This window comes from Salmo salar, chromosome 18, assembly GCF_965601325.2.
Source record: "Salmo salar chromosome 18, fSalSal1, whole genome shotgun sequence".
In the NCBI taxonomy this organism is placed as follows: Eukaryota; Metazoa; Chordata; class Actinopteri; order Salmoniformes; family Salmonidae; genus Salmo; species Salmo salar.
The window spans coordinates 79866612-79889124 of record NC_138308.1 but is presented as its reverse complement, the minus strand read 5'-3'; the positions used below and the strand labels follow the sequence as shown (position 1 = coordinate 79889124).

Here is a 22513-nt window from a genome sequence, read left to right as displayed (position 1 = left end):
ACAAAACTGTGAACAATCTTAGAGACAAGGCAATAAGGGCCTTCTATGCTATCAAAAGGAACATACAATTTGACATACCAATTAGGATCTGGCAAATCAGTTATAGAACCCATTGCCCTTGATGGTTGTGAGGTCTGGGGTCCGCTCACCAACCAAGAATTCACAAAATGGGACGAACACCAAATTGAGACTCTGCGTGCAGAATTCTGCAAAAATATCCTCTGCATACAACGTAAAACACCAAATAATGCATGCAGAGCAGAATTTTGCCGATATCCGCTAATGATCAAAATCCAGAAAAGAGACGTTAAATTCTAAAAGGAAGTGATTCCCAAACCTTCCATAACAAAGCCATCACCTTCAGAGATGAATCTGGAGAAGAGCCCACTAAGCAAGCTGGTCCTGGGGCTCTGTTCACAAACACAAACAGACCCCACAGAGCCCCAGGACAGCAACACAATTAGACCCAACCAAATCATGAGAAAACAAAAAGATAATTACTTGACACATTGGAAAGAATTAACAATAAAACAGAGCAAACTAGAATTATATTTGGCAGAATACCTGACCACTGTGACTGAACCAAAATTAAGGAAAGCTTTGACTATGTGCAGACTCAGTGAGCATATCCTTGCTATTGAGAAAGGTTGCCACAAAATGAGGTGGAAATTGATCTGCACTTCCTAACCTATCAAATGTCTGACCATATTAGAGATACATATTTCCCTCAGATTACACAAAACCGCAAAGAATTAGAAAACAAATCCAATTTTGATCAACTCGCATATCTATTGGGTGAAATACCACAGTGTGCCATCACAGCAGCAAGATTTGTGACCTGTTTCCACAAGAAAAGGGCAACCAGTGAAGAACAAACATCATTGTAAATACAACCTATATTTATGTATATTTATTTTCCATTTTGAACTTTAACTATTTGTACATTGTTACAACACTGTATATAGACATATTATGACATTTCAAAGGTTTTTATTATTTTCAAACTTGTCTGAGTGTAATGATTACTGTTAACGTTTCCTTGTTCATTTCACTTTTGTTTAACCATTTCACTTGCTTTGGCAATGTAAACATATGTTTCCCATGCCAATAAAGCACCTTGAATTGAATTGAGAGAGAGAGAACGAAAAAGAGAGACACAGAAAGACAGCCGGACGGACAGTCTGACGGCCTGACAGACGGACAGACCGAAAAAGTGTGATAGACGATTAAACTCTGTGTCAAGGTGAGTGAACGATGACAGCAGAGCTGAGAATGGTAATTACCTGTCCCTTCCCCAGCTCAGCCTGTACTTTGTAAACACATAGAGGGTCACAAAGATCACATCCAACCACACTGCTTGACCTCTGACACCTAGCTGTCTCTCTTCTGAACTCTTACCTTGACATTTCCGAGTTCACCTGTCCATCAGGTGGAGGCCACCCACTGTCGCTCTCTTTCTCCGCCTCCCTCTCTCTTTCTCGTCCATATTGCTCTATCTGTATGTCTCTCACTCTCCCTCTCCCTGCCTCGCTCGCCCCCTATCATCTCTCTTGCTTCTCTCTGTTTGCCCTTCAAAAAACTTGGCATATTAATCACTCAGCCGCCATAATCGTATGTTTCCCACTCCGGCGCTTTGATTTGATATGCAGATTCTTGAGTACCTTTATACGATTTACCGAGAAGCGAGAAAACATCTCCCTCCATCGTTGACCTTCGCCTATCCCCATGGCAACGACGTCTTAGCGCGATTGTTTCCGCGGCAAGTCAAGTGGGCCAATCCTTGGGTTTTAACTTGCCGCCGAAGATTTGTGTGTGTGTGTGAGTGAGTGAGTGTGTGTCTGCCGAAGCTTTTCAAAATCTAATTTAGGGGATTATCTGTCTATTGATTTTACTTAAAGTGATTTTTTTTAGCTGGTGTTATAAAGTAACAGTGATGAGACGACACACACACAGAGACACTCAGACACACACACAGACTAAGAAAGTAACAGTGATAAGTTGTGGTGTTAGGCTTACTTCCTCCGAGAGGCTGGAGGAAGCTCAGCCGTCTTGCCTGGGAGAGCAGTGTGTGTGTGTGTGTGTGTGTGTGTGTGTGTGTGTGTGTGTGTGTGTGTGTGTGTGTGTGTGTGTGTGTGGGTGTCATGCTGCATAGCTATCATCCTCATAAAGCATTAAAATGCCACTTGGTGCACTGAACTTGAACAGATTACCAGAGAAATGATTACCATGAAATGATTACCGTGAAATGATTACCGTGAAATGATTACCATGAAATGATTACCGTGAAATGATTACCATGAAATGATTACCGTGAAATGATTACCGTGAAATGATTACCTTGAAATGATTACCTTGAAATGATAAGAAGACCACAGGAGTCCAGCTAAACAGCACTTAAATCCTAATATATACTGCTCAAAAAAATAAAGGGAACACTTAAACAACACATCCTAGATCTGAATGAAAGAAATAATCTTATTAAATATGTTTTTCTTTACATAGTTGAATGTGCTGACAACAAAATCACACAAAAATAATCAATGGAAATCCAATTTATCAACCCATGGAGGTCTGGATTTGGAGTCACACTCAAAATTAAAGTGGAAAACCACACTACAGGCTGATCCAACTTTGATGTAATGTCCTTAAAACAAGTCAAAATGAGGCTCAGTAGTGTGTGTGGCCTCCACGTGCCTGTATGACCTCCCTACAATGCCTGGGCATGCTCCTGATGAGGTGGCGGATGGTCTCCTGAGGGATCTCCTCCCAGACCTGGACTAAAGCATCCGCCAACTCCTGGACAGTCTGTGGTGCAACGTGGCGTTGGTGGATGGAGCGAGACATGATGTCCCAGATGTGCTCAATTGGATTCAGGTCTGGGGAACGGGCGGGCCAGTCCATAGCATCAATGCCTTCCTCTTGCAGGAACTGCTGACACACTCCAGCCACATGAGGTCTAGCATTGTCTTAAATTAGGAGGAACTCAGGGCCAACTGCACCAGCATATGGTCTCACAAGGGGTCTGAGGATCTCATCTCGGTACCTAATGGCAGTCAGGCTACCTCTGGCGAGCACATGGAGGGCTGTGCGGCCCCCCAAAGAAATGCCACCCCACACCATGACTGAACCACCGCCAAACCGGTCATGCTGGAGGATGTTGCAGGCAGCAGAACGTTCTCCACGGCGTCTCCAGACTCTGTCACGTCTGTCACGTGCTCAGTGTGAACCTGCTTTCATCTGTGAAGAGCACAGGGCGCCAGTGGTGAATTTGCCTATCTTGGTGTTCTCTGGCAAATGCCAAACCTCCTGCACGGTGTTGGGCTGTAAGCACAACCCCCACCTGTGGACGTCGGGCCCTCATACCACCCTCATGGAGTCTGTTTCTGACTGTTTGAGCAGACACATGCACATTTGTGGCCTGCTGGAGGTCATTTTGCAGGGCTCTGGCAGTGCTCCTCCTGCTCCTCCTTGCACAAAGGCGGAGGTAGCGGTCCTGCTGCTGGGTTGTTGGCCTCCTACGGCCTCCTCCACGTCTCATGATGTACTGGCCTGTCTCCTGGTAGCGCCTCCATGCTCTGGACACTACGCTGACAGACACAGCAAACCTTCTTGCCACAGCTCACATTGATGTGCCATCCTGGATGAGCTGCACTACCTGAGCCACTTGTGTGGGTTGTAGACTCCGTCTCATGCTACCACTAGAGTGAAAGCACCGCCAGCATTCAAAAGTGACCAAAACATCAGCCAGGAAGCATAGGAACTGAGAAGTGGTCTGTGGTTACCACCTGCAGAACCACTCCTTTATTGGGGGTGTCTTGCTAATTGCCTATAATTTCCACCTGTTGTCTATTCCATTTGCACAACAGCATGTGAAATTTATTGTCAATCAGTGTTGCTTCCCAAGTGGACAGTTTGATTTCACAGAAGTGTGATTGACTTGGAGTTACATTGGGTTGTTTAAGTGTACCCTTTATTGTTTTGAGCAGTGTATATTGCAAGCTAATGCATTACAGGGCTAACGGGAAAACACTTTTGTCAAGACGGTGACTATCGTTGCTCGCCGCTCTTTCAAAGTGTGTTGTTTTATGGGAGTCAAAATTGTCAGGCCTGCGCCTACAGGTCAACTGCTGGAACTTTACAAAAAATGAACTTCGTTCTTCACCAACTTCATCCTGTAGCCATCACCTGCATTGAGGGAGGCTTTATTGGCAACCAATCATTAGGGTGTTTTAATTGACTCACGCGAATGTGACCAAAGAAGACTGGAAAAAGAACCAGTTTTCCGTGATTTATGTGTACAGTGGATATATACAAATAAAATGTGATATTTGAGGCTCTCTCTCACTAAGTGATTGTACAATGTACACATAACATTACACTATGACTTCAGTATGTGAGTGTGTGATATGGGGGTCAGATACATGTTCATTTCAACATTATATAGAAAACGTTTCTAAAACTATGGCAACGCTGCCATGTTGATCTGAGCCTTGCTGTTGGGAAACCACATTACTGTCCGACTTTCAGGTGTCACAGATGCACTTCCTCTGACTTCACTCCTCCACTTTCATCTACCGTCGGTTGCTTTAGCCTTACCACTCAAACGTGGCCGTTAACATGGGCTTTTAGTGGCTAGCAGAAGCTAACAGAGGCTAACAGGGATACATTAATATTAGCTGTTTTAGCGGCTAGCGGAAGCCAACAGAATATAACAGTTTTAAGCCTAGGTTGTCATGGTATGGTCAGTGACTCACTACCTAGTTAAATACCACACTCTTTGTGTCTGTGTTTCCGACAGTGTGTGTGATGTGAGTGTGTGTGATGGTGTGTGTGTCTAATCTCCTCTCACAGGCCACAGATCAAACGGTGTGTCGCAGCTGCCTGGTCATCTCTCCCTAGGCCACCCTGGTGAGTGTGTGTGTGTCTGGGATCAAAACGGCTGGAGCTACCAGACGCCAAACGTTGCCATGGCAACGAGCCAAAGGGAGCATGTAAGGAGGAAGGAAGAAGATGGGGAGAGGGAGAAAAGGAAAGAAAGAAAGAGGGGAGGCAGAAAGAAAGGTAACAGGAATAGAGGAGAGAAGGGAGAGAAAGGAGAGGGGAATATAGAGAGAAAGGTAGCTGGTACAGAATGGGAGGAAACAGAGAGAGAAAGGAAGTTGGTACAGAATGGGAGGAAACAGAGAGAGAAAGGTAGCTGGTACAGAATGGGTGGAAACAGAGAGAGAAAGGTAGCTGGTACAGAATGGGAGGAAACAGAGAGAGAAAGGAAGTTGGTACAGAATGGGAGGAAACAGAGAGAGAAAGGTAGCTGGTACAGAATGGGAGGAAACAGAGAGAGAAAGGAAGTTGATACAGAATGGGGGGAAACAGAGAGAGAAAGGAAGTTGATACAGAATGGGAGGAAACAGAGAGAGAAAGGAAGTTGGTACAGAATGGGAGGAAACAGAGAGAGAAAGGTAGCTGGTACAGAATGGGAGGAAACAGAGAGAGAAAGGAAGTTGGTACAGAATGGGAGGAAACAGAGAGAGAAAGGTAGCTGGTACAGAATGGGAGGAAACAGAGAGAGAAAGGAAGTTGGTACAGAATGGGGGGAAACAGAGAGAGAAAGGTAGCTGGTACAGAATGGGAGGAAACAGAGAGAGAAAGGAAGTTGATACAGAATGGGAGGAAACAGAGAGAGAAAGGTAGCTGGTACAGAATGGGTGGAAACAGAGAGAGAAAGGTAGCTGGTACAGAATGGGAGGAAACAGAGAGAGAAAGGAAGTTGATACAGAATGGGAGGAAACAGAGAGAGAAAGGTAGCTGGTACAGAATGGGTGGAAACAGAGAGAGAAAGGTAGCTGGTACAGAATGGGAGGAAACAGAGAGAGAAAGGAAGTTGGTACAGAATGGGGGGAAACAGAGAGAGAAAGGTAGCTGGTACAGAATGGGAGGAAACAGAGAGAGAAAGGTAGTTGGTACAGAATGGGAGGAAACAGAGAGAGAAAGGAAGTTGATACAGAATGGGAGGAAACAGAGAGAGAAAGGTAGTTGGTACAGAATGGGAGGAAACAGAGAGAGAAAGGTAGTTGGTACAGAATGGGGGGAAACAGAGAGAGAAAGGTAGCTGGTACAGAATGGGAGGAAACAGAGAGAGAAAGGTAGTTGGTACAGAATGGGAGGAAACAGAGAGAGAAAGGAAGTTGATACAGAATGGGAGGAAACAGAGAGAGAAAGGTAGCTGGTACAGAATGGGAGGAAACAGAGAGAGAAAGGTAGCTGGTACAGAATGGGGGGAAACAGAGAGAGAAAGGAAGTTGATACAGAATGGGAGGAAACAGATAGAGAAAGGAAGTTGATACAGAATGGGGGGAAACAGAGAGAGAAAGGAAGTTGATACAGAATGGGAGGAAACAGAGAGAGAAAGGAAGTTGATACAGAATGGGAGGAAACAGAGAGAGAAAGGTAGCTGGTACAGAATGGGAGGAAACAGAGAGAGAAAGGTAGTTGGTACAGAATGGGAGGAAACAGAGAGAGAAAGGAAGTTGATACAGAATGGGAGGAAACAGAGAGAGAAAGGTAGCTGGTACAGAATGGGAGGAAACAGAGAGAGAAAGGTAGCTGGTACAGAATGGGGGGAAACAGAGAGAGAAAGGAAGGAAACAGAGAGAGAAAGGAAGTTGATACAGAATGGGAGGAAACAGAGCGAAAGGAAGTTGGTATGGAATGGGGGAAACAGAGAGAGAAAGGAAGTTGATACAGAATGGGGGAAACAGAGAGAGAAAGGAAGTTGGTATGGAATGGGGGAAACAGAGAGAGAAAGGAAGTTGATACAGAATGGGAGGAAACAGAGCGAAAGGAAGTTGGTATGGAATGGGGGAAACAGAGAGAGAAAGGAAGTTGATACAGAATGGGAGGAAACAGAGAGAAAGGAAGTTGGTATGGAATGGGGGAAACAGAGAGAGAAAGGAAGTTGGTATAGAATGTGAGAAACTGAGAGAGAAAGGTAGTTGGTACAGCTGCATATGTTACGACTGACGTCATTTATGTCGATATGTTGCCAAGCAACAACCAACACTAACGAAGCTGGGGTAGATAACCGGTTGATCACACAGTGTGTGTGTGTGGACTGAATGGGTACCTTTATATAGAGGAACAGTGAAAGGATGCCTGCTGAGAGAAACCCCTATAGGAGAGATAAGGGGAGAGACCTGACAGGGTCTATCCACAGGGTTACATCTGAGAGACTGGGCCTCACAGGAGTACATGAACTCTTTCACACCACACACACACACACACACACACACACACACACACACACACACACACACAAAGAACTTCACACTCCATTATACAATAATGAACTCACGACCAGATCAGAGTGGTGCTTAAACATTTTTTTTTTTAATCAACATTTTTCCAAAGCAGGAATGTACTAGTTTTCCCGTCTCTGTAGGGGTGTGTTGGAGTATAGGAGGAGAGGAGGAGGTCGAGAGGGGTCATAGTGATGGGGGGAGGGGGGGGGAGGAGGACACAAAACCCATCTCACACATTAGTGTCCCAATACAGTCTCAACACGTCACGTACAAGAGCCAACCCGCTCTCTCTCGCCTCGACTCGCTGGCTATTGGCACAAAGAAACACACACCACACACCACACACCGGCAGAGAGGTGAGGGAGGAGGTGGTGTGCGTTTTTACAAAACAGGAAACCTCTCTTTCGATAGGAGGATCTAGCTAGCGTCCATGAGAAAAAGCACATTGAGAACAGTCCAAAGCAAACAGTGAAAGAGAGAAACAACCTGCTAGATAAACACTGACCGACATGAAAACAAAAAAGCTAGAGCTTTGAGTCCTGGAGGGAGCTTCTTCCCAGAGAGAAAGAGAAGAGAGGGGGATGGAGAAGGAGAAGAGAGAGACATAACCCACTGGGCACACACTGGTTGAATCAATGTTGTTTCCACGTCATTTCAATGAAATGATGTTGAACCAACGTGGAATAGACGTTGAATTGACGCCTGTGCTCAGCGAAGGAGCCATTTCATAAAGGAGCATCTTCAGAGTAGCAACTCCACATGTTCCAGAAAGAAAATTCAAGTGTTTATTTCTGTGGCAGTGGCCACCTTGGTCAAATAATGTCATTTCAGTGTCGGAGGATTCCAGAATTCAGACACCAGAAAATAGTTTGTAGTTTATTTAGACACCAGAATAGAGTTTGTAGTTTATTCAGACACCAGAATAGAGTTTGTAGTTTATTCAGACACCAGAAAAGAGTTTGTAGTTTATTCAGACACCAGAATAGAGTTTGTAGTTTATTCAGACACCAGAACAGAGTTTGCAGTTTGGCTTGAGGGTGTTTTTGAAGGTATATTCCTGTTGGCTGTTTATTTATACTGTAGACAGGACAGACACATACACACATACCAAGATGATGGTAGAGTACACACAGACCGGGGAGAAACTTTCCCCATATTTTGTCAATTTCTCTTAACACTTTCTAAGTTCAAAAAGTATAATGTGAACAGATAACACAGCATACAAATGATATGAAACAGAGAGCGCAGTTGTCATTGTAACACATTTAACAGCAATATCCCAAATGAAGCTTCTCCAACAGGTGTGCACATGAATAACACACACTCTGAGTGACGCTTTTGGAAAAAACACACCCCTGTTGAGCATGAGGGATATTTCAAAATATGGCACAGTATCTATTGTCTTCTATTTTGTGTGAGCACGTACGTATGTATTCAAATGTTGTTGTGGCTGTGTTGGTCTAACACTTGTCTCAACAATACAGCGGCTAGCCTGTACAACATCACTGATCACACGGCATTGAAAAATGTTTTGTTCTAGAAAAAGGAAGTGAAAACGGGTATCATTAGACAGGCTTATAGTGAGACTGACAGGAGCTGTGTTTGAGGAAAAACACCCATACGCACGCACGCACGCACGCACGCACGCACGCACGCACGCACACAGGGAGGACAAAACCTCTTTTCATCCTTCCGTCACACACAGAGGTTGACTTAATCATGGGTAGAAAGCCAGGACTGTGTCAAAAATAGGGAGCCACATGAGAGCAGTCAGTGTGTGTGTGTGTGTGTGTGTGTGTGTGTGTGTGTGTGTGTGTGTGTGTGTGTGTGTGTGTGTGTGTGTGTGTGTGTGTGTGTGTGGCAGAGATGTAGAGAGAGCCAGACAGAGAGAGTGTGTGTGGTGTTGAATGCAATCAGTATGTATTTGTACTCAGTATGTGTGTAAAATCAGCGTATACTTTTGTATGTATGTATGTGTGTGTGTGTGTGTGTCTTACAGTGAAAGAGAATGTGAGAGGGATCAGTGTGTCTGCAGAGAGTGTCTATCATTATAATCAGCTTAAAGAGTGTGTGTCTGAAATATAAAGCTGTTGCGAGGTAAAAGGGGAGGATGTCTGTCTATCTGTCAGTGTGTGTGTGTGTGTGTGTGTGTGTGTGTGTGTGTGTGTGTGTGTGGGAGATTAAATCTCTCCTCCTTATTTCACAGTGAGGTTTCCCCCCTGAAATCCATTTCAGTTGCGTGTCCGTTCCTCTCCTCCCTCCTCCTAGGGTTCATCACTCCTTCGCAGCGTTCCATTAAAGGAAAGACTCCTATCCTCCGCAGCAGTCATCGCTTCGCTCTCTCCATCCTTCCCAGGGATCCTTCTCTCATCTCTCAATTCAACTCCTATCCTCCTCTTCTTCTTCCATCTGTTCTCGCATTCTTTTTCTTTCTTAGTGTGTAACTCCTTCTTCAGTTTCTTCTCTCTTTCTTTTAACAAAAGTTCTGTTTTCAGTCACTCTCTTTTCTCCCTAGACAGTGACTCCGGTTCACCTTCTTGCTTTTAATTTCATTTCTTTTGGAACCTTCCCTCGTTTATTTTCCACCTTGCTTTTTCTTGTGTGTTCAAAAACATTTGAAAAAAAAAAAAAAACGTTCATAGATGGTTTCTACCTCAACAACTTCCACAAACGAGGTCTAAACTTCAAAACTACAGCATATTACAAGAACTATAAAAATATACATAGGGGTGGGAGGCCCAGAGGGAGACAGGGAGGGAGGAGGGGAGGGAGGGAGGAGGCGATGAGAGAGAGAAGGAGAGACCTCAGTTCGCCAGGAAAAGAAAAACAAAGGGATTAAATTAATTTACAACTCAAAGGGGAAGGAAATAAGGTCATGTTTCTAAAAAAATAAACCAGCGGATAAAAAATATCTAGCAGTAACAGAAGAAGTGGAGTTTTACAAGTGGAGGAATAAAAATGAAAAACAATAGAAAACAAGACGTCTAAAAATGACTTACTGGATATTCATATATATATATCATCTATAAGTGTTGATAGCAATAAAAAATCTCACTTTCTTCCTATATTCGCTCACTTTTTTGAGTTTTGGTTTTTAAGACAAGTCTAAAGAACAAACACACATGCACATTCTCTCGCACGTTGTGTATACACGGAGAAACACAGGCATACACACACACACTCACTGACACACAAAACACACACATACTCGCTGTACTAAAGCACACTAACTGCACACACACCTGTACGTGTAACAGTGTCATAATTATTATCCTAGTCCCACATACACAAGCACACACATACACACGTTATTAAAATATACAAGAATCTGAATGTCACTAAGACTCAATTGGTCTGACCTCTGGCACCTGAGCCTGATCACGTGGCGAGAGAGTCAGAGGCCCCTGGTCCAATGAGAAACCATACACACACAAACAAACAAACTAACATTAGGGGACACAGTCTGTCTCAGGGGCCAGTCAAGGGCCAGTCAGGGGCCAGTCTCGATAGGTCTGCTATAGCACAGCACTGGAGTTACAGACAGAGTTCTCTGGTTGGTTGGTAGTTGGACTTTAGGTTTTCTAGGGTCCGAGTCCCATAAGGCCATGCTGTGGCGTTACTGGTGTGTGTTCTCTCACACTAGCTTGGTGTGTGTTCTCTCACACTAGCTTGGTGTGTGTTCTCTCACACTTGTCCTCATGGTGTATAGGGCGGGACTCTTCTCTTCAGCTCTGGATGGGGGGGTTTCGATTCGCTGTGAGAAAGAAAGGGGGCGTAGCCCAGGGTACTTGTCATTGCTGTCCTCTTTAAAGGGCCCGGTGGGGTCCAGTAGGGGGGTTATATACTAAACCTTCACTTGGCTTAGTGACACAGTTGAGTGAAGAGTGGTGGGCGTGAAGGACGGCCTCTTCAGTAAGCTAGACACACACACCTGTGGCTGAGGCTGGGGTTGGATAGGGCAGTTCATATGCTGTTTAGTGCCCTAAAGATCTGGTTTTGGAGTAAGTCATTGAGGGACTATTGTAGGTAGGTTGTAAGTGGTACTGTACTGTATAGAACAGAGTATATTGTAGGTAGGTTGTAAGTGGTACTGTACTGTATAGAACAGGGTATATTGTAGGTAGGTTGTAGGTGGTACTGTACTGTATAGAACAGGGTATATTGTAGGTAGGTTGTAGGTGGTACTGTACTGTATAGAACAGGGTATATTGTAGGTAGGTTGTAAGTGGTACTGTACTGTATAGAACAGGGTATATTGTAGATAGGTTGTAAGTGGTACTGTACTGGATAGAACAGGGTATATTGTAGGTAGAGTGTAGGTGGTACTGTACTGTATAGAACAGGGTATATTGTAGGTAGAGTGTAGGTGGTACTGTACTGTATAGAACAGGGTATATTGTAGGTAGAGTGTAGGTGGTACTGTACTGTATAGAACAGGGTATATTGTAGGTAGATTGTAGGTGGTACTGTACTGTATAGAACAGGGTATATTGTAGGTAGGTTGTAAGTGGTACTGTACTGTATAGAACAGGGTATATTGTAGGTAGGTTGTAGGTGGTACTGTACTGTATAGAACAGGGTATATTGTAGGTAGGTTGTAAGTGGTACTGTACTGGATAGAACAGGGTATATTGTAGGTAGATTGTAGGTGGTACTGTACTGTATAGAACAGGGTATATTGTAGGTAGGTTGTAAGTGGTACTGTACTGGATAGAACAGGGAAGGGTGGTAGTTGGTGGTACTGTAGGTTGTCATGGTGACGACCTTCATACTTTGTAGTAGATGTTGGCTGGGCTCTGGGGGGGCATCTCCTGGACGATATAGACGGGGTGGCCGTAGTCCCCGCTCACCTTCTCGTAGTGAGGGCAGTACGCCGAGTCCGAAGTCCGCAGGGGGATGATGATGTCACTGGGTTCCGAGCCGTTGTTATTCCCGCTCCCGTGGCCACCCCCATGCCCACCGCCGTGCCTCTTGGGGCTGGTGAGGGAGGACAGCGATAGGGGTGGGTGGTGGGACTCCGAGTGCTTGGCGTGTCGCCGCCGGTAACACACCACGCAGATCACTGCGGTGACCAGGAGGAGAAAGGCGGAGCCTCCTGCGGCGCCGGCAATGACAGCCACGTTGGAGGGGGGAAGGGGTCCGTTCTCACCACCCGTGCCTCTTGAACCACCGCCGTCACCGCCAGGAATCCTGGGATGAGTGGTGTTACCAGCACCAGCTGTAAAATGACACAGTAAATGTTTACTTTAAAAGGATACTTTGGGATTTTGGCAATGAGGCCCTTTACGTACTTACCCAGAGTCAGATGAACTCGCGGACACCATTTTATATCTCTGTGTGCAGTTTGAAGGAAGTAGATAATTGCCCTCATTGCCAAAATCCCAAAATATCCCTTTCTTTTTCACTAACCTTTTGCATTTCATATGTTTAGGGTTGGTGGTAGGGATAAATATTTTCCCGAAAATCGGCCAAGTTTCAATACTGGATTAATTCATATTTATTCCGAGAAATACCGCAAAAATTGGAAGTGGCCATTTAAAGCATTGAAAACCAAGTCACTATGCAGAGTTCTCCCCAAATGAGAGGGGTGCTGTGCCACCATGTGAAGATTACACAGCAAATGAAACTGATATTTAGTAACGATAGAGTAACTATCTTTGATCACCAATGACATTGCGAATTGCGAAACAGGTCATTCATAAATTCAGAGCGTTCTCATGTTCCTCAATTAATTCAGCGCATTTCAGCAGTGGGCTATCTGGACACAGAGCACACTCCGAGTAGGCTACAGCGTTGTTGAATCATACAAACTTTGTAACGGCAGTCAAACAAAAGTCAAATGACCAAAGTAGCGAAGCTTGCCAGATCCCCTCCTTCAACGAATGACAGAACATCTCATATATTTGGCAAAGTCTAGTTGATGATCATACAGACAGCAGATCAGCTCATGAACAACAGGGAGATGAAGAGTGGAAATAGTTTAAATATCAAGGTATCTTAACGGGAACCAACACTGTTTTAAAAATATCCATATCTACTCCCGAGTGGCACAGTGGTCTAAGGCACTGCATCTCAGTGTTAGAGGTGTCACTACAGACACCCTGGTTCGAATCCAGGCTGTATCCCAACCGGCCGTGATTGGGCGGCACAGAATTTGCCCAGCGTCATCCAGGTTTGGCCGGTGTAGACTGTCATTGTAAGAATTTGTTCTTAAGTGACTTGCCTAGCTAAATAAAGGTGAATATAAATACTAGCATACTGTTTGTTGTTCTCATACTGTTCTCTACCGAAGCTCTCATAAGGGCAGCAATACGAGACAGCGCAGGGGAAATGTTATAGAGGAGAGATGTGTTTTGATAACGCGACCTATGAATTACAGAATAAAGTTAGGAGTTTTCATGCGAGACAGTAGTCCGGATTTTGGGTTTCAGTGGGATTGGGACTGGATAAGAGGATCTAGGCTCTAGAACAGGAGAAGATAGAATTAATAGACTATTCTGTAAAGGTTTCCAGTTTATTGACTGCATTCGGGTCGCGTGTGCAGTCGGGAGTGTCAATTATACATGTGCTTTGAATTAATGGCAACTTTGTGTGAAGTATATACGCTAGGATAAAGGCTTCTACGTGACAACCTGTTTGGATAATGTGCTATTTAATTTTTTGCTAATTTGCTGCTGTGTTATTGCGACATTGGGGAAAATGTCACTTCCAGTGTCCTGTCATTGAATGTTTGTGTATCCCAGGATCCCGGTTACCCATGTGAATCCCTAGTTGGGGGTAACGTGTTTCAAAACAAATGCAGTACAGTAATTAAATTACTGTTGTGAATAACGACAAGAAAGTCCAACATTCTAATATTATGTTCTAGAAACTCTTTATGTACTATAACCGGAGCCAACATTTTGGCATGCCGTGCCTTTTCAGAGTGTAACCTCTAACATGTACATACTACGCGCCAATAAACAGTCTACACCACAGCAAGGTGACTAACAGTCTCCCTTCAGTTATAGTGGCACGAACACGAAAGCCTATACCAAGAGGAATGCAGCAAAAATGCAGCCAATGTGACCGTGACCATATGTGGTCTGTCTATCCACATGATTAAGTGGATGGCATTGGATATAAGAGTGTTTGGAATGTTCCTCTGTGCCTGTGGAGAGGCCTACTGAGAGGCTGGCTCTGGCTAGAAGCCACAGCAACCTACAGTGTGTGGATCAAGGTAGCGCTACATCCCTTAAGCCTAACAACGCTGTTTACGTAGCATTAGCGCTATCCACATGAAGGAGCCAAAATGGTTGGGTGGTTTATGCGGGGTCCCAAATTGCACCCTATTCCCTATGTAGCACTACTTTTGACCAGGGCCCATAGGGCGTTGTGCAGGACTCTGGTCAACAGTAGTGCACTATATAGGGAATAGGGTGCAATTTGGGAAGCAATCTGGGTCTCTATAGCTTGAGACCACACGGTGAAGCTGCCTGGTCGGAACCTGGTCCCAACCGCACGGCTGACCGCATGTACGGTTACGGCCCAGCAGGTGTCTGGTGGGTTTGGGACCCCCTGTGAGGAGTGGTCGTGTTGCCCGTGCGAACGTCGGTGCTGGTAGCGTTTAGGGCGGTAATGCGAAGCGCGGCAGTGGGATTGGGTTATCATTATTCTTGGCACATTCCCCACTCATTTTCTCTCTCCTCCCTCTCTTCTCTCGTCTCGTCTTCCCTTCATTCTGTGGCTCTCCCTCTCTCTGGGTCATTGTGGACATAATAACATCCCCCCCTCGGCTCGCCCTTTCATCACCCCCTATTGCGAGCTCCCCTACCGCGTACACAGGACTAACTGACTGACTGACAGAGAGGCAAAACGCTAATACTAGTCGCCAATTCCACTCTCCTCCTCTCGCTTTCTTCCCTCCCTCCCCCTCTCGTTCCCTCCATCCCTCCATTACCCAAACATCTCTCTCCATTACCTCCTACTCCTTTCACCAGCTCTCTCTATTATCCTCATATTCCCTCGTTCTCCCTCCCCCTCTCCCCCCACTCTTTCCTATTCAACAGTACAGCCATCTAGTGTCCCTCCCTCTCGCTTCTCTCCCCTTTTCAGTGTTTATCCTCTTTCTCTTTCAAGAGCTAAAGCCATCTTCTTCCCTTCTCACTCCCCTTTTCTGTCTTCCGTGCTTTCTCCATTACTCTCATCAGTTCTCTCATTTACACTTCACACTAGAGAAATGGCCTGCGTGGCAGCATCCCAAATGGCACCCTATTCCCTACATAGTGCACTACCTTTGATTAAAGCCCTATGGGCTCTGGTCAAAATTAGTGCACTGTATATGGACTAGGGTTTAGTTTGGAACACAGCATATGTGTCTGGGACAGAACAACCCAGCACACAAAGAACAGGTCAACAAGCTCCCTGCCATGAGACAACATCCCGCTCCTCTCCTTCGGCTATCCTTTCATCTTCCTCTTCTCTCCTCACGCATCAGCTACTCTCCTCTCCTCTCCACACCTCTCCTCTTTCCCCTCCTCTATCTCCCTCTCCTCTCTCTCTCTGCTCAGATTTATAATTTTCCTCTCCTCTCTTCTCTCCGCGGACCAACAGAAACCAGGCCGCCCAAACTAACGACCATAATAACTCTTTCAAATTGCGCCCCCGGTCTCCCCCCTCCTCCCCCCTCCTCCCCCCTCTCCGGGTAGCTATTAGTGCTGTCGTTCCTCGCCTGCGCCACTTAGCTCTGAGGGAAGGAGAGGAAAGGAGCGGATGGACAGAGAGAGGGATGAGAGCGATGGAGGGATGGAATTAATAGAGACCCCACAGATGTTGCTGGCTCGTATCCTCCATCTGTCGTTTTTTTACCGTCCCTCATTCTCTGTCGCTTCCTTCCTTTCTCGACTCACTCGCTTTTTTTGTCTTTTTGGTTGAAGTTTGTCCTCATGATTGTGTAAGTGTGTAAGCTCTTCCACACCCCTCTTACCTGTATTTCTGGTGTTGGTACGGCCCGCGCTTTGGTCTGGTTTGGCAGGTTTCAGGGGCAGTCCATAGGGGTCTAGCGGGAAAAAAACAGGGGTATACCCCGGTCAAGATAACACAACCTCAAAACAGGTACACCAATAATAAGATCTCTGTGGCGCTAATGCAGCGCCTCTGGGGCCCATTAAATGAAACTAAATATTGATCGTCCTCCAACGTCATTTTCCAAAAGAGCTATCCAACGAGATTAAAATAGGATACTTAAAGAGTTTCCATTTGTAAAATGACCACAATGAATATAAAACTGTAATAAAAGCCCATCATCTCCAATTACCACACCATCCCATCTGTCAGACAGGGAACAGCCCCACTGAAGTGCTAGGCTGCGTCCCTATGGGCTCTGGTCAACAGTAGTGCACTATAAAGGGAATAGGGTGTTATTTAGGACACGTATTATCCTCTAGCCATGGCTATGACAGAGTCCCATATAGATTTACTGAGGGGGACATAATAAACGTCCCTATTGTGCTGAGTACACAGAGAGACTGCACAATGTACAGACACACACGCGGACACACAGTCTATGTGCAGAGCTATAATTCTACACTAACTGACATTTACGGAGGTCCATACACAGTGGCAGGTATTATTGGTCGACGGGCCCTCTGATGAAAGACAGCCAATCAGAACTTGGCATGAGGGGAGTTTGGATCAATATGACTGCTGGGGCTGCTGAGGGTGGACTCTAGTGTGTGTGTAGGAAAGAAGAGAGAGAGAGAAAGAGAAACTGTGTGTGTGTCAGAAAGTGTACGTTTCTAAAACTGTGTGTGTGTGTGTGTGTGTGTGTGTGTGTGTGTGTGTGTGTGTGTGTGTGTGTGTGTGTGTGTGTGTGTGTGTGTGTGTGTGTGTGTGTGTGTCAGAGCAGAGCTGAGCAGTGCTCCATCTCATCAGGGATCTCTATGCGGTGGCACAGTGTTTGTTAAGACGACGAACAGAGCAGACATGACCTTTCAGACACACAACATATAACACAGAGAGAAGAGGAAGAGAAGGAGAGAGGACGAGCGAGAGGAGAGAGTGGGGGAGAGAGAGGGAGAGAGAGAGGAGAGAGAGAGGAGAGATATAGAGAGGGGGAGAGAGAGAAGAGAGGGGGAGAGAGAAGGAGAGAGGAGAGAGGGAGAGAGAGAAGAGAGGGAGAGAGAAGGAAAGAGGGAGAAAGAGAGGCGAGAGAGAGGAGAGAGGAAAAGAGGAGAGAGAGAGAAGGAGAGATGGGGTGAGGAGGAGAGAAAGGAGTGGCGAGAGAAAGAGAGAAATAGAGAGAGAGAGTGGGCAAGGAGGATGGAAGACAGAGAGCGTGGGGGGGTATTGAGGGAGAGAGTGGGGAGTGGAAGGAGCAAGGAAGATGGGTGGGAGGGAGGGAGAGCTTGAGTGAAAGAAAGAAAGAAAGAAAAAGGGAGGGGAGAAAGGGAGAGCAAGGGGAGAACAAGAAAGGTGAAAGAGAGTCAATGATGCCGGTTTTCATTGAACCAGCAATGAAAGAAAGAGAGAAGGAAATAAAATAGATATAGAGGGAGTGCTATGCATCTCCTCTGGGTGGGCTGTGTGTGGAGAATGATGGAGAGATAGAGACAGCAGCAGCACTTCCCTCTCAGGATAAGAGCTTCCACAATACGCACAACAACACACAGAGCCGATAACACTGTTGGGGAAATGTGTGGGAGAGAGGAGGGAGAGGATTATATTATGAGGAGTGTGTGTGTGTGTGTGTGTGTGTGTGTGTGTGTGTGTGTGCGCGTGGACAGGTGTGCGTATGCGTGTGGGGTGGGGTAGAGGAACGGGGGATGAATGGTTGGGGTGTTCAATGAGAATGCCTATGTGGGTAAAAATGTATTATTTGTGTGCGTATTTGTGCTGAGCGAATAACCGAAATGTGGATTATTTATCAGTTTTTAAACTAATTGACGTTGGTTCAATTATTTGAGTTCCATTTTGTTTTTCTGTGAGCTCAATACGGTCATTGCACAGATCCAGCCTGAATAGTTCGATGTAGTAGGGAGTTGTAGTTTCCAACAGGCCAATATTCTACATAGTTTAGCACATAAAAATGTGGTAATTAACTACAATGACCACAATCCATTGCGCATCTACTTGTCCGGTCTGTGTTTTTTTTACGCCTGCTACAGAAGAGTCAAGAATGCACAATTGCGAGAGCAGCTGTTGCTTCGCGAGGTATCTCTACCTGAAAATACATGATCTAAGTATGATAGTTGGTACTCAGCAGTCATAAAAGTATGCCTTCTTTACTTTGAAGAACTACAAAATAGTGATTTTGTCAGACAGAATAGGCAGCAGCTCTACAGAGATGAGATGATGACTTGGAATGAAATAATAAAGTAATCAATAAAACAAATGTAATATACACAACAACTGAAATATTTTATTAAAGTGAATAAACGATGGTTAATAAGTGATAAGCAGTAATGGACCGTCACTACCATCATGGGACTTTTATTAATTGTTTTATTCTGTGCTGTTACAGCAAATAATCAAAACCGTGACTAATCTCTCAGCACTAGTGTGTGTGTGTCTATGTGCGTGTAAAATTCTACTGACCGCTGTATGTATTTGTGTGTTTACAACCAAGTATGAAAATATGTGTATCTAACAGAAAGTATGACTTTCATCTAAAACATTGGCCTCTCTCCGTCACCCAAGGGCACCCGCAGCAGCAGAGTCATTAGCAGGGCCAATAGAGACCCTTTCCTCTCCGCGGTATATATACAGAGCCAGGAGCTGCACCAGTGGTGTTGATACCCAGAAAGAGCAGCCTACTCCCTACCCTGGGAGCAGCCAGGTCACCAGTGATACAAGTCAGTATTCGACGTCCATCCAGGTCTGGGGACGTCGGGACATGACGGGGACACCGGCCACTAGGAGCAGTAGCGAGCGCTGTCACCTTCAAGTAGGTTTACTCATCTGCCTCTGATTCTGAAGGTTGCACGTTCCAATCCAGTGATAGAAAGTCCTTTTTGAGATGTTTGTTTTAAGCCTATCCTAAGCTTTAACCCTAACCTTAACCATTCGGCGTTAATGCCTGCACTTAACCTTAAAGACTTTGAAATGAGACGTTTGAGAAACACCATTCTGACGTGAGACTGTGAGAGCTTGTTGGTGTGAGCGGGCGTAGAGAGCCAGTATCAGAGAGAATAGTGGTGTTCAGAGTGTTAGTGAGTGAAGTCAACAGGCCTCAGTAGAGCTGTGTGGTCCTGGCTGCTCCTCTCCTCCAGCTCTCTGCCTCTAATCAGCACTAATACACTCCGAGGAGACTATAGTAGTGGGTGTGTGTTTTTCACTGTGTGTGTGTGTGTCAGTACTCACTCTGTCCCACTTTAAGGACCACCTTCATGCCCTGCGTGGCACACACTCCTCCCCTCATACTCTCCAGACCCTGGCGCGTCCCATCTGACGTGGCTGGAGGGGGAAGAACATAGAACACATTAGGAGGAGTGTCACACACACACACACACACACACACACACACACACACACACACACACACACACACACACACACACACACACACGCACACGCACACACATACACAGGCACACACACAGGCACACACACATACACAAATTAGAACATATAAGGGGTGTGTCACAAGCACTCACACAAACAAATGCATGTACGCATGCACTTCTGCACACGCATACAATACCCCTCCCTCCACTCTTCCTTTCACAATGCCTCCCATTCATACAGCCAAACCATTCTACCCGACCAAAACATGAGTGACATTTGCAGGCGTAGTGATTAAAGTCACACAGAAGCCGTGAAATGTCACAGTCCTACAAGATGGGAGGATTTTAATAGGTGCTAAGGTCCGGCCCAGCGGATCTCATTTAACAGCCTACTGACTGAGCTCTGTGGACTCTAATACAAACTAATACAAACTAATTCACTTCAATAAACTTCCCTGATATAGAAGTATACCATTTAGACTGGACTAACATACTGGAGGACAGAGAGATGGGCTTGTAGCTCCAGACTAGATGATGATGATGATGATGATGTGTATTATTATTATTACGAAGGGGCGATAATCACCTCATTCGAAAGTGTAGGATTCGTGATATAAAATGTAGAAATGGACATCTGCAATAAGTATTGGAACAGTATGTACAGCAGTATGGTCATTTAGCAGATGATTTTATCCAAAGCAATTTACTTGTGTTAAGTAAACATTTTGGTATTTGAACCCACAACCCTGGTGTTGCAATCACCATGCTTTTATCCACGTTAGCCAGTAGAACCAGCAAACAGGCTTCGCTCATTAGAGAACTGATCAGGCCGGGAGAGGAGTGGGTAAGAGAGGTGAGAAGATGGGGGAGTGCAGGTGGGGAGGAACAGGGGATAAATAGTGTCACAACTCGGTACAGACTAATGTAATCCATAGGCTGAGTCTAAACTAATTTACTGATAGAAGAGAGGGGCGAGGCATGAAGAGAAAGGATGAGAGCAAATTCAACATTTTTATGTTTTAATTATTATTATTATTACTTTTATTACATTTTTTTATTGGTCACATACACGTGTTTAGCAGACGACCTCTCGCCTCCTTCTCTTTCTCTCCTCTCTCTTTCTACCTCTCGCCTCCTCTTTCTCTCCTCTCTCTTTCTACCTCTCGCCTCCTTCTCTTTCTCTCCTCTCTCTTTCTACCTCTCACCTCCATCTCTTTCTCTCCTCTCTCTTTCTACCTCTCGCCTCCTTCTCTTTCTCTCCTCTCTCTTTCTACCTCTCGCCTCCCTCTCTTTCGGTTCAAGCCTCAAGGGCAGACCTTTGCTTTCCTCCCTCAAAAATACATCCCTCCCTCCATTTTTGTCTCTCTTTAGCTTGAGGCTACAGACTAAGGTGTTGGATGGAGAGGAGAGAAGGGAGCGAGGGAGAGCCAGAGAGAGGTGTGAAAGAAGAGAGCCTTACTCATCACACCTCGCCATCCCTCCGTCTCTCCTGCCAGCCTGTTGGGAAGTGTAAAAGGAGGAGAGATGAGAGAGAGAGAGAAAGAGAGAGATCAGCAGAGGGCAAGGACATCAAGATGGAGGGATGAATAGGAGACCGAAGAGAACGGTGGAGAGATGCTTGAGACGATGAGGGGGAGAAAGGAGAGATCGGCTGAACGGGAGGAGAGGAGAAACACAAAATGGAGGGGAGAGAAAGGGACACAGATGGAGGTAAAAAAAGGACTGAAAGGCTGGAAAAGGATTGAGGGGAAGAGAAGAAGAGAAATGATCGCTTTGGGGAGTTTAACGAAGAAGACACTGAGATCATAGGAGCAAGGGAACGCAGAGAGAGGGAGGAGAGAGACACTGATCGTTTATGACAAGCTGTTGCTGACATGACTGAGGCAGTAGACTATGAGAAGTGATAGACGTAGCGTGAGAGAGAGGAAGAGAGAGGGAGGAGAAAAGAGACGACTTTAAGCTGTTGTCACTTATGGTAATGGTTCAAAAGAACACAAAGAAAAGAGAAAGATAAAAGAGAGGGATTATGAAAGTAGCAGTAGCATGCTCTTTAGTCTTAACCACATCACTTTGGAACAGAGAAAAAGAGAGAGAACGAGAAATAGCAGGAGAAGAAAAGAAGGAATGTGACGATGCGGTTTGGGGGTGGAGAAGTGGACACAGAGTAACTTGGGATGAGCTGAGAGAGGAGAGCGAACAGGAATGGAATGGAGAGATAGGGAGGGAGGGCGAGAGCGAGGGAAAGAGGGAGGGAAAGAGGGAGGGAGCGGGTGAGAAAGGGAGGGAGCGAGGGAGGGAGGGAGGGAAAGAGGGAGGGAAAGAGGGAGAGAGGGAGGGAAAGAGGGAGAGAGGGAGGGAAAGAGGGAGGGATAGAGGGAGAGAGGGAGGGAAAGAAGGAGGGAGCGACGGATGAGTAATTGAGACAATGATCAGCAGTGATGGGGATTTGTAGAGCACTCGAGGACGCCAACCTCTTCCTCCGACGAAAAATACAAGCGAGGGAAAGACGACCAAGTTGAAAAACTGAATTAATGAAATAATACCACAGTCAACCTCAATCAGCCGGCACAGTCTGTGCCAGAGTAGAGCTTTAGACAAGTGTGTATCGTGAGTGGGTGTATGTATGTGTGTGTGTGTGTGTGTGTGTGTGTGTGTGTGTGTGTGTGTGTGTGTGTGTGTGTGTGTGTGTGTGTGTGTGTCTGCGTGCGTGCGTGCGTGCGTGTGTGTGCAGCC

At 45.6% G+C, this 22513-nt stretch overlaps 1 protein-coding gene across 1 annotated transcript; it reads right to left on the bottom strand.

Moving 5' to 3' along the window:
• Positions 1-7364: 7364 nt before the first annotated feature.
• LOC106577756 (ephrin-B3) lies at positions 7365-19773 on the bottom strand. The gene is made up of 3 exons (XM_082965179.1): positions 19638-19773; positions 16264-16335; positions 7365-12516 (listed from the first exon to the last, which is right to left on the bottom strand). Exons 1-3 carry the CDS (start codon positions 19693-19695, stop codon positions 12065-12067), a joined length of 582 nt encoding a protein of 193 aa, XP_082821305.1. The 5' UTR covers positions 19696-19773; the 3' UTR covers positions 7365-12064.
• Between the last annotated feature and the right edge of the window lie 2740 nt (positions 19774-22513).

Excerpts from the sequence above, each read along its gene's own strand:
- LOC106577756 (XM_082965179.1), bottom strand. The coding sequence starts at position 19,695 with ATGAGGGGAGGAGTGTGTGCCACGCAGGGCATGAAGGTGGTCCTTAAA. Across the intron at positions 16,336-19,637 it reads GGTCCTTAAAGTGGGACAGA|ACCCCTATGGACTGCCCCTG; the intron begins GTGAGTACTGAC and ends TTTTCCCGCTAG. Across the intron at positions 12,517-16,263 it reads TACCAACACCAGAAATACAG|CTGGTGCTGGTAACACCACT; the intron begins GTAAGAGGGGTG and ends GTCATTTTACAG.